Source organism: Calonectris borealis, chromosome 29 (genome assembly GCF_964195595.1).
Source record: "Calonectris borealis chromosome 29, bCalBor7.hap1.2, whole genome shotgun sequence".
NCBI lineage: Eukaryota > Metazoa > Chordata > Aves > Procellariiformes > Procellariidae > Calonectris > Calonectris borealis.
The window spans coordinates 1,005,328-1,020,473 of record NC_134340.1 but is presented as its reverse complement, the minus strand read 5'-3'; the positions used below and the strand labels follow the sequence as shown (position 1 = coordinate 1,020,473).

The 15,146-nt window shown below is 56.9% G+C and overlaps 5 protein-coding genes across 5 annotated transcripts; 3 read left to right on the top strand and 2 right to left on the bottom strand.

The window, feature by feature from the left end:
* Nucleotides 1-2,182: 2,182 nt before the first annotated feature.
* On the bottom strand, nt 2,183-2,548 carry LOC142094220 (feather keratin 3-like). Its single transcript, XM_075176154.1, has one exon. It carries the CDS (start codon nt 2,546-2,548, stop codon nt 2,183-2,185), a length of 366 nt encoding a protein of 121 aa, XP_075032255.1.
* A 1,354-nt stretch (nt 2,549-3,902) lies between these two features.
* Nucleotides 3,903-4,705, top strand: LOC142094210 (feather keratin 3-like). The gene is made up of 2 exons (XM_075176144.1): nt 3,903-3,941; nt 4,319-4,705. Exon 2 carries the CDS (start codon nt 4,340-4,342, stop codon nt 4,703-4,705), a length of 366 nt encoding a protein of 121 aa, XP_075032245.1. The 5' UTR covers nt 3,903-3,941; nt 4,319-4,339.
* A 2,359-nt stretch (nt 4,706-7,064) lies between these two features.
* On the bottom strand, nt 7,065-7,430 carry LOC142094221 (feather keratin 3-like). The gene has a single exon (XM_075176155.1). The coding sequence runs from the start codon at nt 7,428-7,430 to the stop codon at nt 7,065-7,067; it is 366 nt and encodes a 121-aa protein (XP_075032256.1).
* Nucleotides 7,431-8,784: 1,354 nt separating this feature from the next.
* On the top strand, nt 8,785-9,587 carry LOC142094116 (feather keratin 3-like). Its single transcript, XM_075175955.1, has 2 exons — nt 8,785-8,823; nt 9,201-9,587. Exon 2 carries the CDS (start codon nt 9,222-9,224, stop codon nt 9,585-9,587), a length of 366 nt encoding a protein of 121 aa, XP_075032056.1. The 5' UTR covers nt 8,785-8,823; nt 9,201-9,221.
* Nucleotides 9,588-13,633: 4,046 nt separating this feature from the next.
* Nucleotides 13,634-14,889, top strand: LOC142094145 (feather keratin 4-like). Its single transcript, XM_075176025.1, has 2 exons — nt 13,634-13,923; nt 14,784-14,889. Exons 1-2 carry the CDS (start codon nt 13,634-13,636, stop codon nt 14,887-14,889), a joined length of 396 nt encoding a protein of 131 aa, XP_075032126.1.
* The last annotated feature ends 257 nt before the right edge of the window (nt 14,890-15,146 follow it).

Below are 15,146 nucleotides of genomic sequence, written 5' to 3'. Positions count from 1 at the left end.
CTCTCTTGAAGCCTGTGGGGACAACCTGCCTCCCTCTGCCTTATGTGTCTTTCTCCAGTGGGTGCTTTCCTGCCTTTGCAATAAAACAATCCTGTACCCAAAACCTACCTCTCTGTTTTTCCTTTCAAGGTCCAGCACGGGCTGCAGGTCTCCCTCGCCCTGCACGTGGCCCCCACCAGCTGGACCATGCCAGCTGCCTTTGGGGAGAAGCCACAGGCCTGGCCGCTCTGGCCACACACGGTCCCACTGCTGAGCTCCAAGGGCACTGCCTGAATGTAGGCTGTTCCCCTGCCGGTGCCACGTGCAGCCCTGGAGCATTGGCAGACCTCCAGCCTCCTTGCATATGAGTGCGGCTGCCCCGGGGGCTGGGACCCAGCCAGGGGCAATGGCTGCCCCGTGCCTCCACAGCTCTGCAAAAAGCCCTGGGTGACAAAGCAAATGGTAGCCTTCCCCTTCCCTATACCGTTTCCCTTCCCTTTCCTCTTCTCAGTCTTCTTCTCCCTCTCTTTCCTCTCCTCCTCATGTCTCTTCCCCTTTACTTCCCTTTTTTCTCCCTTCCCTCTTCTCCTTCACCTTCCCTTTCCCCTTCCAATTCCTCTTCCACTCCCCCTTACACTTCTCACCCCCAGCACAGACCAACACACTTGTGCTCCTCGGTTCTCTCCCGCAGACACAACATCACAGCAATCACAGCTGATTATCGTGGCAGGAGCCTTTGCAGGGCATCTTGTCGTGCTGCCCCCTCAAGCAGGGGCACCCACAGCCGCCTGCCCAGCACCAGGGCCAGACGCCTTTTGCACGTCTCCAAGGACGGAGACTCCACACCCTCCCGGGGCAACCTGTGCCAGTGCTCGGTCACCCGCGCAGAGAAAAAGTGTTTCGGGATGTTGAGGCGGAGCCTCCCGGGTCTCAGCTGGTGCCCATTGCCTCTTGTCCTGGCACTGGGCACCTCGGAAAAGAGCCTGGCTCCATCTTCCTGATGCCTTCCCTTCAGGCGTGTGTGCACATTGAGGAGACCTCCTGAGCCTCCTCTGCCCCACGACAAACAGTCCCAGTTCTCTCGGGCTCTCCCCAGAGGACACACGCTCCCTGTCCCTTCAGCACCTGCGTGCGGCCCTTTGCTGGACTCTCTCCAGTAGCCCCACATCTCTCCTGTGCTGGGGAGCCCGGCACTGGACACAGCACCGCAGGGGTGGTCTCACCAGAGCTGAGTGGAGGGCAAGGATCCCCTCCCTCCACCGCCTCTGCATGCAGCCCAGGACACTGCTGGCCGCCTTTGCCCCAAGGCACGTTGCCCGCTCATGCTCACCTTGGTGTCCCCCAGCACCCCCAGGGCCTTTCCTGACAAGCCGCTCTCTGGCAATCGATGGCCATTTCCCTGCCGCGGGGTTTAACACTGGCTCTGGTCCAGCCCCCTCTGTGCAGACCCCCGGAGGTGCTGCCGTGCTTCTGTGGAGCTGAGGGACCTGGTGGAACTGATGCCGCTCCCAGGCTGAGAAGACCAGGCAAAGGAGCACTGCCAGTGCCTGTCCTGCTCTCTGCCCTTTCCCCAGCTCCTGCAAGCCCCAACGAAAGGCTCTCTCTCCCCTGCCTCCTGCTTTCATCCTCCCTCCCCAATCACCACCCACCCTCACCTCCTGTGGGCATCTCAGGACCAGCATTTACCCTCCCACAGCTGCCGGGCACCCAACCCCAGGGTCTTCCCAACTTGGGACAAGGAGGGAGGGAGACACGACTTGGATGCAGGAAAGCTTTATTGTGCCCAGAGGGGCAGGAGAGACTGTCAGAGAGACCGTGGGCAAGACCCAGAGAGGCTGGTTGCCACGTGTTGGGGAAGGCAAGAGGGATCTTCTCCAGAGCATCGCTTCTCACTCCAGATGCCCCCTTGGTGCAGCATTCCAGATGCCAAGGACTTGGCCCTGCAGCCTCGCAGAGCCTTTGGGGTCCCCCTCCTGCCCCGTGCGACAGCTGGGAGGAGAAGGGAGGGGAGGAGAGCAGGAGAAGAGGGCAGGGAAGGGCTGAGGGGGTGCGGCACTGCCAGCTGCCCAGGCCTTGGCTGGGGCTGGGCATGCTCAGCACTCCTCAGTGCCCCGTGCCCACCAGCTCAGCCCCGCATGGGTGGTGGGGTTGGCGTTTGGGCTGGGGGCAGCGCCTGGGGGCAGCGGCTGGGGCTGGTCTGGGTCTAGCAGGGCCCACAGGTGTCCCACAGCTTCTTGCTGTAGCGGGGCAAGGCGCAAGGGCTGCAGGCGGGAGAAGCGTAGGGTCTGCCAAAGGTGCAGAGGCCCCCCGAGCCCAGCGTGGCCCCGGCGCCGTAGAGGCCCCCCAGCCCCAGGGAGCCCCCAAAGGCGGGTGCTCCGGAGGAGCCCACCACGGCCTGCTGGGGGAAGGAGCTGAGGATGGGGCCGGGGAAGGTGACGACGACGGGGGGCGGCTGGATGAAGGCCGACGAGTCGGGGCACTGGCGGGCGCACAGATCATTGCAGCTCTCAGCGATGGGCTGGGGGACGGCAACGCTGGTTTTTGGTGGGCACAGGTCGTAGCAAGACATCTTTGCGTGGGATCGGACGGTGCTCTGCAAGAGGGCAGAGATTGTAAGAGAGCAGCAGAGGTGAGAGCCCGAGGCAGAGGGGCCGGGGCTGGAGCAGGCGTAAAGGAGGAGAAGCGCTCGCAGACTTACCCTGTTCCCAGAGGAGAAGGCGACCAGAGCAGTGGATGGCAGAGCCTGGCAGAGGCTGAGCTTTTATACTGGCCCCGCCATTGCTCAGCACCACCTGGGCCAATCTGCACAGGCGGCACTCCCTCCTGCTGACGAGGATGGGGCTGTCCAGCTCCTGCCCCTCCCTGAGTCAGCAGCCCCTCGCCAGAGCAGCACAGGCCGCTTCCGAGGCTTCCCTCCCCTTTCTGCTTCGGGGGCTCCATGACAGCAGGCATCTCCCTGCTGGGGGCTGCGCAGGGCAGGCGAGGGCCCTGCTTCTGCAGCGCCTCGCTGCCTGCCTTGTGCTCTGCCCTGGGAAGTCATCTCTGCCCTGTGCCCGCAGCCAGGCTCTGGGCACCAGCAGGGCCAGCCCAGCCGCGGGCTGCTGTGGCTCTGCATTCCGATGGGGCTCCCAGCTCCCCAGCACCCCGAGGGCAGCCCCTGCCCAGCACCGTCCCCCAGCAATGGGGCTCCCGGGACACCTGCGAGGGGCTGGCAGGGCTGGGGCAGGGCTGGCACGAGCCTGTGCCATGTGGGCCCAGGTGGGGATCTGTGCCCCTCACACCATGCCCCTCGGGGAAGAGCACGAGGGGTCTTTCTCCCCCACACTTGCAGAGCTCGATGGCCAACGCCTGCAGAAGGATGGAGGCCGGCTCCGTTGGGCTGGCGAGTGATGCATCGTGCTGAGCAGGCAGTGCCCGAGAGGAGTGCCTTTGATTTGGCATTTCGTAACCTCGCGCCTCTGTAGATAATAGCCACACGGTGTACGTCATGCGATCGCTGGCGTTCGGGAAAGCTTTGCAAGGCCAACTGCTTGCCCAGTGCCACGACCCTGCTCTTGCCTGTGGCTCTGCCAGTAAGGCATAGGTCTGCCCCGAGACCAAGCCCGTGGGGAAGAGCTATGGCACGCAGGGCGCTTGCAGTCAGCCTTTGTCACGCTGCGTGCCCTCTTACACACCGAGATAATGAAAAGACAGTGGGGCTAATTGGGCCCATTAGGTGGCAGCTGGCAAGCGTCCGAGCAGGGTAATTGCAGGGGCTGATAGAGCGGGTTGGGGCTGGCGAGGAAACGGCGTCAGCAAAAGAGCCCCGTGCCACGCAGGGAGGAGGCAGGGGCTTGGCCGCTGCGGGCCACGTGCCCCCAGCGTGGCCAGCTCCTCCCCGTGCTCGCCGGCCCAGCATAAAAGCGCTGTTCTCGGCGAGCACTGGCATCCACTCTTCCTGCCTCGCTCTGCTCAGGAAAAGGGTAGGTGGGTGCCTTGGGTCTCTGCCTCCTGTGGCAGGGGCCGGCGTGGGGCCTCCCTGGCCAGGAGAGCTCTGCCGGCAGCGGGCGTGCTGGCAGCAGCCTTGGACGGCCAGGGTCGCTGAGCCATGGCGGGAGGAGGAAGGAGCCCCGTGGCCGGGACACGCAGAGCCGGGCCCTGCACAGGCTCTCGAGGAGGGCTTGTGTGCCCTCTGTGTGCAGAGAGCAGGGCCCTGAGGGGGTGGCTGGGCAAAGGGCAAGCGTCGGGCAGTGCGGGCAAGGAGGTGGCTCTGGTACCTCCAGCTCCAGGGAACAGGGCACTGCTGGGCCAGGGATCTCCTCCTCTCTAAAGACACCTGTCCTTGTGCCGTGTGTTTCAGGCTCAGCTCTCTCGCACAAAGATGTCTTGCTACGACCTGTGCCCACCAAAAACCAGCGTCGCCGTCCCCCAGCCCATCGCTGAGAGCTGCAACGAGCTGTGCGCCCGCCAGTGCCCCGACTCGTCGGCCTTCATCCAGCCGCCCCCCGTCGTCATCACCTTCCCTGGCCCCATCCTCAGCTCCTTCCCCCAGCAGGCCGTGGTGGGCTCCTCCGGAGCACCCGCCTTTGGGGGCTCCCTGGGGCTGGGGGGCCTCTACGGTGCCGGGGCCACGCTGGGCTCGGGGGGCCTCTGCACCTTTGGCAGACCCTACGCTTCTCCCGCCTGCAGCCCTTGCGCCTTGCCCCGCTACAGCAAGAAGCTGTGGGACACCTGTGGGCCCTGCTAGACCCAGCCACAAAAACCCAGAGTCCCCAGGCCACCTCCTCTCCTTTCTCCTCTCCTTCCCCTCTCTCCATGCCACCTCTCCTCCTTGCTCCTGCCCGTGCCCACGTGCGTGACTCCACCATCGTCCCACAGGGCACTTGCTTGTCTCTGCAACGGCCACTGCCCGGAAGAAGCTTGAAGGAACACCTCTCTTGAAGCCTGTGGGGACAACCTGCCTCCCTCTGCCTTATGTGTCTTTCTCCAGTGGGTGCTTTCCTGCCTTTGCAATAAAACAATCCTGTACCCAAAACCTGCCTCTCTGTTTTTCCTTTCAAGGTCCAGCACGGGCTGCAGGTCTCCCTCGCCCTGCACGTGGCCCCCACCAGCTGGACCATGCCAGCTGCCTTTGGGGAGAAGCCACAGGCCTGGCCGCTCTGGCCACACACGGTCCCACCGCTGAGCTCCAAGGGCACTGCCTGAATGTAGGCTGTTCCCCTGCCGGTGCCACGTGCAGCCCTGGAGCATTGGCAGACCTCCAGCCTCCTTGCATATGAGCGCGGCTGCCCCAGGGGCTGGGACCCAGCCAGGGGCAATGGCTGCCCCGTCTCCAGCCCCTTTGTGCCTCCACAGCTCTGCAAAAAGCCCTGGGTGACAAAGCAAATGGTAGCCTTCCCCTTCCCTATACCGTTTCCCTTCCCTTTCCTCTTCTCAGTCTTCTTCTCCCTCTCTTTCCTCTCCTCCTCATGTCTCTTCCCCTTTACTTTCCTTTTTTCTCCCTTCCCTCTTCTCCTTCACCTTCCCTTTCCCCTTCCAATTCCTCTTCCACTCCCCCTTACACTTCTCACCCCCAGCACAGACCAACACACTTGTGCTCCTCGGTTCTCTCCCGCAGACACAACATCACAGCAATCACAGCTGATTATCGTGGCAGGAGCCTTTGCAGGGCATCTTGTCGTGCTGCCCCCTCAAGCAGGGGCACCCACAGCCGCCTGCCCAGCACCAGGGCCAGACGCCTTTTGCACGTCTCCAAGGACGGAGACTCCACACCCTCCCGGGGCAACCTGTGCCAGTGCTCGGTCACCCGCACAGAGAAAAAGTGTTTCGGGATGTTGAGGCGGAGCCTCCCGGGTCTCAGCTGGTGCCCATTGCCTCTTGTCCTGGCACTGGGCACCTCGGAAAAGAGCCTGGCTCCATCTTCCTGATGCCTTCCCTTCAGGCGTGTGTGCACATTGAGGAGACCTCCTGAGCCTCCTCTGCCCCACGACAAACAGTCCCAGTTCTCTCGGGCTCTCCCCAGAGGACACACGCTCCCTGTCCCTTCAGCACCTGCGTGCGGCCCTTTGCTGGACTCTCTCCAGTAGCCCCACATCTCTCCTGTGCTGGGGAGCCCGGCACTGGACACAGCACCGCAGGGGTGGTCTCACCAGAGCTGAGTGGAGGGCAAGGATCCCCTCCCTCCACCGCCTCTGCATGCAGCCCAGGACACTGCTGGCCACCTTTGCCCCAAGGCACGTTGCCCGCTCATGCTCACCTTGGTGTCCCCCAGCACCCCCAGGGCCTTTCCTGACAAGCCGCTCTCTGGCAATCGATGGCCATTTCCCTGCCGCGGGGTTTAACACTGGCTCTGGTCCAGCCCCCTCTGTGCAGACCCCCGGAGATGCTGTCGTGCTTCTGTGGAGCTGAGGGACCTGGTGCCGCTCCCAGGCTGAGAAGACCAGGCAAAGGAGCGCTGCCAGCGCCTGTCCTGCTCTCTGCCCTTTCCCCAGCTCCTGCAAGCCCCAACGAAAGGCTCTCTCTCCCCTGCCTCCTGCTTTCATCCTCCCTCCCCAATCACCGCCCACCCTCACCTCCTGTGGGCATCTCAGGACCAGCATTTACCCTCCCACAGCTGCCGGGCACCAACCCCAGGGTCTTCCCAACTTGGGACAAGGAAGGAGGGAGACACGACTTGGATGCAGGAAAGCTTTATTGTGCCCAGAGGGGCAGGAGAGACTGTCAGAGAGACCGTGGGCAAGACCCAGAGAGGCTGGTTGCCACGTGTTGGGGAAGGCAAGAGGGATCTTCTCCAGAGCATCGCTTCTCGCTCCAGATGCCCCCTTGGTGCAGCATTCCAGATGCCAAGGACTTGGCCCTGCAGCCTCGCAGAGCCTTTGGGGTCCCCCTCCTGCCCCGTGCGACAGCTGGGAGGAGAAGGGAGGGGAGGAGAGCAGGAGAAGAGGGCAGGGAAGGGCCGAGGGGGTGCGGCACTGCCAGCTGCCCAGGCCTTGGCTGGGGCTGGGCATGCTCAGCACTCCTCAGTGCCCCGTGCCCACCAGCTCAGCCCCGCATGGGTGGTGGGGTTGGCGTTTGGGCTGGGGGCAGCGCCTGGGGCTGGTCTGGGTCTAGCAGGGCCCACAGGTGTCCCACAGCTTCTTGCTGTAGCGGGGCAAGGCGCAAGGGCTGCAGGCGGGAGAAGCGTAGGGTCTGCCAAAGGTGCAGAGGCCCCCCGAGCCCAGCGTGGCCCCGGCGCCGTAGAGGCCCCCCAGCCCCAGGGAGCCCCCAAAGGCGGGTGCTCCGGAGGAGCCCACCACGGCCTGCTGGGGGAAGGAGCTGAGGATGGGGCCGGGGAAGGTGACGACGACGGGGGGCGGCTGGATGAAGGCCGACGAGTCGGGGCACTGGCGGGCGCACAGATCATTGCAGCTCTCAGCGATGGGCTGGGGGACGGCAACGCTGGTTTTTGGTGGGCACAGGTCGTAGCAAGACATCTTTGCGTGGGATCGGACGGTGCTCTGCAAGAGGGCAGAGATTGTAAGAGAGCAGCAGAGGTGAGAGCCCGAGGCAGAGGGGCCGGGGCTGGAGCAGGCGTAAAGGAGGAGAAGCGCTCGCAGACTTACCCTGTTCCCAGAGGAGAAGGCGACCAGAGCAGTGGATGGCAGAGCCTGGCAGAGGCTGAGCTTTTATACTGGCCCCGCCATTGCTCAGCACCACCTGGGCCAATCTGCACAGGCGGCACTCCCTCCTGCTGACGAGGATGGGGCTGTCCAGCTCCTGCCCCTCCCTGAGTCAGCAGCCCCTCGCCAGAGCAGCACAGGCCGCTTCCGAGGCTTCCCTCCCCTTTCTGCTTCGGGGGCTCCATGACAGCAGGCATCTCCCTGCTGGGGGCTGCGCAGGGCAGGCGAGGGCCCTGCTTCTGCAGCGCCTCGCTGCCTGCCTTGTGCTCTGCCCTGGGAAGTCATCTCTGCCCTGTGCCCGCAGCCAGGCTCTGGGCACCAGCAGGGCCAGCCCAGCCGCGGGCTGCTGTGGCTCTGCATTCCGATGGGGCTCCCAGCTCCCCAGCACCCCGAGGGCAGCCCCTGCCCAGCACCGTCCCCCAGCAATGGGGCTCCCGGGACACCTGCGAGGGGCTGGCAGGGCTGGGGCAGGGCTGGCACGAGCCTGTGCCATGTGGGCCCAGGTGGGGATCTGTGCCCCTCACACCATGCCCCTCGGGGAAGAGCACGAGGGGTCTTTCTCCCCCACACTTGCAGAGCTCGATGGCCAACGCCTGCAGAAGGATGGAGGCCAGCTCTGTTGGGCTGGCGAGTGATGCATCGTGCTGAGCAGGCAGTGCCCGAGAGGAGTGCCTTTGATTTGGCATTTCGTAACCTCGCGCCTCTGTAGATAATAGCCACACGGTGTACGTCATGCGATCGCTGGCGTTCGGGAAAGCTTTGCAAGGCCAACTGCTTGCCCAGTGCCACGACCCTGCTCTTGCCTGTGGCTCTGCCAGTAAGGCATAGGTCTGCCCCGAGACCAAGCCCGTGGGGAAGAGCTATGGCACGCAGGGCGCTTGCAGTCAGCCTTTGTCACGCTGCGTGCCCTCTTACACACCGAGATAATGAAAAGACAGTGGGGCTAATTGGGCCCATTAGGTGGCAGCTGGCAAGCGTCCGAGCAGGGTAATTGCAGGGGCTGATAGAGCGGGTTGGGGCTGGCGAGGAAACGGCGTCAGCAAAAGAGCCCCGTGCCACGCAGGGAGGAGGCAGGGGCTTGGCCGCTGCGGGCCACGTGCCCCCAGCGTGGCCAGCTCCTCCCCGTGCTCGCCGGCCCAGCATAAAAGCGCTGTTCTCGGCGAGCACTGGCATCCACTCTTCCTGCCTCGCTCTGCTCAGGAAAAGGGTAGGTGGGTGCCTTGGGTCTCTGCCTCCTGTGGCAGGGGCCGGCGTGGGGCCTCCCTGGCCAGGAGAGCTCTGCCGGCAGCGGGCGTGCTGGCAGCAGCCTTGGACGGCCAGGGTCGCTGAGCCATGGCGGGAGGAGGAAGGAGCCCCGTGGCCGGGACACGCAGAGCCGGGCCCTGCACAGGCTCTCGAGGAGGGCTTGTGTGCCCTCTGTGTGCAGAGAGCAGGGCCCTGAGGGGGTGGCTGGGCAAAGGGCAAGCGTCGGGCAGTGCGGGCAAGGAGGTGGCTCTGGTACCTCCAGCTCCAGGGAACAGGGCACTGCTGGGCCAGGGATCTCCTCCTCTCTAAAGACACCTGTCCTTGTGCCGTGTGTTTCAGGCTCAGCTCTCTCGCACAAAGATGTCTTGCTACGACCTGTGCCCACCAAAAACCAGCGTTGCCGTCCCCCAGCCCATCGCTGAGAGCTGCAACGAGCTGTGCGCCCGCCAGTGCCCCGACTCGTCGGCCTTCATCCAGCCGCCCCCCGTCGTCGTCACCTTCCCCGGCCCCATCCTCAGCTCCTTCCCCCAGCAGGCCGTGGTGGGCTCCTCCGGAGCACCCGCCTTTGGGGGCTCCCTGGGGCTGGGGGGCCTCTACGGCACCGGGGCCACGCTGGGCTCGGGGGGCCTCTGCACCTTTGGCAGACCCTACGCTTCTCCCGCCTGCAGCCCTTGCGCCTTGCCCCGCTACAGCAAGAAGCTGTGGGACACCTGTGGGCCCTGCTAGATCCAGCCCCAGAGCGTTCATATCTGTCAGGAATAGAGAACCTTAGAAAAAGCTAGTCATCCTGAATGATGCAGCCATTAATATTTTCTCTAAAGATATTGTTTTGCTGTTCTTAATTATTTCCTTTCAGTCCTCTTTCACAGGTGTCTTCCCTAATCTGCTGTTTTGTAAATTTTTTGTATCTCACATTTTCGCGTTTCATTCACTCTATAATTTTCTTTGTTGTTTATGTCATGAACCTCATGTAAAGTTTTGTATTTATTTAACTGTTGTTGAAGTTTAATCTAGACAACTGTAAGAGTAGAAATTTTCAGCTTCATTTTTTCATTTCTTGTTGTTCTTCTTGTCTTCCTATGTTTTGTTTTGTATACTCTGTCTGATTTATTCAACTTTTTATCACAATAAATCTTTTATGCATCAGATTTGTAGTGTTTGTTTAATCTTTTTTTATTTCATACATTGTTAAGGATTCACCTGACTTCCTACCTGTTCATAGTACAGATGAACTGTGCTATGTTCCAATGCCATAGTCCATATTCTCTGTTTCCTTCCAACATTCCCACTTGTTATATATTTTCTACTATTGATTATTTTGAGTAGTACTTTTCATTCGTGGCTGATTTAGTATACATTTAGTGGAGAGAGCAACTGATTTAAAGACTAAAAATAGCTGTTTCCATCCTGTACATATTTTCTTTCTCTTAAGGCTTTTCTTTAATTTCCTGCACCTTGCTCCTATAAGATTTTTTTCGCATCTCTTAGGCTTACTTGATATTCATTAGCATATGATTATCAATATATTTTAAAATAAATAATTAATTTTCTCTAGTTGATGCTGTTACTATTGTGGCATAAACCCTCACTTTCTTTATCTTCCATGAAAATATATTCTAAATTCTCTCCTATGATAAATTTTGTCACACTTCCTTAGTTTTAAGAGGTACTTTAAGCCACTAGTATATCTCCAGACCAGTGAAATACTCCTGTCTCTCATTTAAAATGCAGAAACTATGATAAATTTTGAAAATATCACCTTTCAACTCTCTTAATCTCCTGTCTTTAACATCCAGCTTTTCCACGTCACCCTTTCTGGTTGCTTAACGTTCTAGAGAGACACTGGAAAGAACAGGAAGTTTTTATGGCAGTCCACCAGGCTCCTGCTGAAGACACTCTGTGAAAGGAGCAGACTGCCCTGGATGACACAAAAGGGAAAGTAGGGCAGGGACAGAGCCGGCCAGCCCCAGCGGCTATGAACCATAATCTGATTAGGGGAGCGATATGACTGACAGTGGCTCCCTTTTAGGCCGATGCCATTAGTCACCATTGGGACATGCAAGTCACATTATAACAACAAAACAGCCTGCATAAATCATTAGTCAGTGTTTCTAAAGTGCTTTGATATCCTTTGTTCCTGAGTTGCTTGAGAAAATCTGCAATAAGCACTTTTTTCCCACGGGAACCCCCAAAAGACATTTTGTAATTTGGAGAGCATTTAAATCACAATGTTATTAAATACAAAGTAATGCTACCAAGTGGAGAGAGGAAATAGAGAACTTTTTGATGTGGAGAGGGTTTGTTGCCCTGAGTAATGAGGCACAACTTGCTCTGACTTGCAGACTTTGCGGTAAAATGTAAATCTAGGCAAGGAAGTCACCCCCAAGCTGGGAGATGTGGATTGCAGCAATTCACTTTCTATGCCTGGAGAACGTTTTTTGTCTTCCCCTGCAATAAATGCAGGGCAGTTTTTGTTGGGGAAACAGTCACTTTAGCCAGCTGTTGTTTCCACTTACCTCCCCAGCCACAACTCCTCCCAAACTGCAACAATACATGTCAGAAAAAAAAAAAAAAACACCCAACCAGAAATCTAAACACAATTCCTTTATCACCTGAAAAGAAAAAGAAAATATCAGGGTGAAGCTGTATCACAACAAGAAATATTCAGCTTAGGCATTGCAGGAATTAAGACCAGATATTTCAGCTCTGGGGGTCTTCTCAGGGATGACAATGAGAAGGGTCTGTAAAATGCCTTGTACATGGGTAAAAACCTAAAAGCTGGAATAAAAGATTCTGACTGTCCTCTGAAAAAGCACAGAAAAAGGGTAAATAATCACAAATGTATGTAGAATTTTTTTCTGGAAAGTATAGTTTGAAATAATGACGTATTTTCACCTGATATTCAGCAAATGTGATATCTTATACTAACAGAGGCTTTAGAAAAGAAGAGCTACATTAATATTGACCCATGACTTCCAATGGCACAAATCATGATCTAATTAAAGTAATGGCATGCACCACCTTGTCTCCTGCACATTAAAGCAAATGTGATTGTGTAACACTGAAGCATCTGAATTACTCACACATTTTCATACGTTAACACAACACCAAACATTAGCTGGGTTGAACACCAACTAATGAATGTTTGTGAGATCATACAAAGTACTTTTTTCTCAAGAAGCCCTAGAACATACTTGATAAGAGTTAACGCCCACAACATCTAACAAAAAACCTTTATCTGCTTCTTTGATTTTTCCTCAAAATTGTACCTGGTTTGGTGGATCATGGGCAGGGGCGGGACTTCATACATTTCTGGATGGTGAATTCTTTGACTTCCGAGCTCAAATCACTGTCAGCAGAACCATGGGCCCCTTTAAAGAGGAATTTCAGTTCCCGCTTAAACTCTTAGTGAAACAAAGTGATTTTTACTCAGGATTGAGTTGCCACTCAAAAGACTGTTCCTCTCAATGGAAAGCTGTTGGGGAATTGTCATGTGTATTGTATGATCTCATGACCACTTGAAATCCATCTTAGGTCAATGAGGTCTATTGAAGTTAGGGATGGAAAAAAACTCCTGGGTAGTCCTAGGATAAGCTGGACTCTGCCTCCAATTAATTTACCAAAGAAATTTAAAGGGCTGTTAAGGAAAAATGTACATGTCAGCCAAAGATGAGTCTTACAAAATCTCTGAGCAGACAAGCTTATGACAACTTTGTAAAGGAAGAAGTAAAATGTGGAGTCAGCTTAATGCACGTGGTAATGCCAGTGAGGTCACTATAATGATACCAGGAATTACACTAGCCAATTAAGACCCAAGATTAAAGAAATTATGATGGTGTAACATGGACATCACACGGTGTGAGAATTTGAATAAAATCATAACCACGATAAACACAAAACTTGCATCACTCAAAGCTGTTAAACAATTTCTGTTAGGCAGCCAAACGCAACCCCCAGCACCAAGCGAGATTCAAACCCCATAGGAATGCAGAGAAACTCTATATAAGCTCCAGCCCGAGTGCATCCAGACACTTCTTTTGGCTTATTCGCCTTGCTGAGCTTAGTGAGTATGATTTTTTGATTTCTTTCTATTTACTTAATCGGAACCTATATCAGAGTAGATGTAGAAGATTCCTATAGGTATGCTCAGGTTTTGAGCAGCATTCGATCCTTTCCGTCTGTAACTACTCTTAGTGAAAGCCATGGTAAATGCAGGATTTGGGAGACTGGGTGTGAATGCAGAAAATCTGAGAAGTTAATTTGAGGTTTCTAAGCCAATTAGAAGCTTAAAAATACTGTTATTTCAGATAATTATTTTCATATTTTATAAAATTTAAGATAAATGTCACATTTTCAGCTGTGTTCAGTGGCATTCTGGAAGACATAAATAAACCCTCATATTTCAAGCAAAGCCACATCCCCACTTCGGGGAACTCTGTGGTAGATGACACTGAGGTTCCAACTTGTTCTTCGGGGTGTGTGTTTTCAGGAAGTGTCAGACACATCCATGCAAGTCCAGAAGAAAGACCCATCTGTAGGGTCTGGTCATTCCTGGGGTGGTTTTATACAGTCAGAAACTTTGGATCCAGGTGCTCACCTAGGGTTAATTAAGTTAATCAAGGCAGCACATAAATCATATGTTATAGCACAGGACAGCAGAATGTAGTAATTTCTCTCATATCAGCATTTTAAAAAATATCTCATACACCCTCTGCTTTGTTTTTAGTCTTTTCCGTCTCTATCTGTTGCAAACCGATCTCCACCTCTGCAAAATGTCTTGCTACGACCTGTGCCCACCAAAAACCAGCGTCGCCGTCCCCCAGCCCATCGCTGAGAGCTGCAACGAGCTGTGCGCCCGCCAGTGCCCCGACTCATCGGCCTTCATCCAGCCGCCCCCCGTCGTCGTCACCTTCCCCGGCCCCATCCTCAGCTCCTTCCCCCAGCAGGCCGTGGTGGGCTCCTCCGGAGCACCCGCCTTTGGGGGCTCCCTGGGGCTGGGGGGCCTCTACGGTGCCGGGGCCACGCTGGGCTCGGGGGGCCTCTGCACCTTTGGCAGACCCTACGCTTCTCCCGCCTGCAGCCCTTGCGCCTTGCCCCGCTACAGCAAGAAGCTGTGGGACACCTGTGGGCCCTGCTAGACCCAGACCAGCCCCAGGCGCTGCCCCCAGCCCAAACGCCAACCCCACCACCCATGCGGGGCTGAGCTGGTGGGCACGGGGCACTGAGGAGTGCTGAGCATGCCCAGCCCCAGCCAAGGCCTGGGCAGCTGGCAGTGCCGCACCCCCTCGGCCCTTCCCTGCCCTCTTCTCCTGCTCTCCTCCCCTCCCTTCTCCTCCCAGCTGTCGCACGGGGCAGGAGGGGGACCCCAAAGGCTCTGCGAGGCTGCAGGGCCAAGTCCTTGGCATCTGGAATGCTGCACCAAGGGGGCATCTGGAGCGAGAAGCGATGCTCGGGAGAAGATCCCTCTTGCCTTCCCCAACACGTGGCAACCAGCCTCTCTGGGTCTTGCCCACGGTCTCTCTGACAGTCTCTCCTGCCCCTCTGGGCACAATAAAGCTTTCCTGCATCCAAGTCGTGTCTCCCTCCCTCCTTGTCCCAAGTTGGGAAGACCCTGGGGTTGGGTGCCCGGCAGCTGTGGGAGGGTAAATGCTGGTCCTGAGATGCCCACAGGAGGTGAGGGTGGGCGGTGATTGGGGAGGGAGGATGAAAGCAGGAGGCAGGGGAGAGAGAGCCTTTCGTTGGGGCTTGCAGGAGCTGGGGAAAGGGCAGAGAGCAGGACAGGCGCTGGCAGTGCTCCTTTGCCTGGTCTTCTCAGTCCAGCAGCAGCACCAGCTCTGCCAGGTCCCATTGCTCTTTTGCTTCTGGGTGATACTTTGGATTGAGGAGCCCCTTCAGTTACCTGTATGACTCCAGGGCCCTGCTTGGCTATGGGATTTCAGCCTTCTCCATGCTCAGCAGCAAGTACTGCAGCCCATACTCCTCACGCCAGTACAGCCGGTTCCTCTGCAGCAGCTGCAGGCCCTGCTAAAGGTAGCAGGAGCATCCCTGGTTAATCTCCTGAAAGCGTTAATCTCCTTTTTCTTTGGATTAAGGATCTACCTTCTTCCTATCTTCGTTTTGATTTTATGCTGGTTGAGGATTTTTGTAATGGACTAATTTAAGAAATGTGGGGCTTTTATACTCTGTCAGTGAAGGAGAAGTTTGTGGTTTTTTCCTCTAACTTTCATTCTTTTTAAAGTTCTGTGGTATAATACAATCAGATTTCTGCTCCCCTCCCCCAGCCCC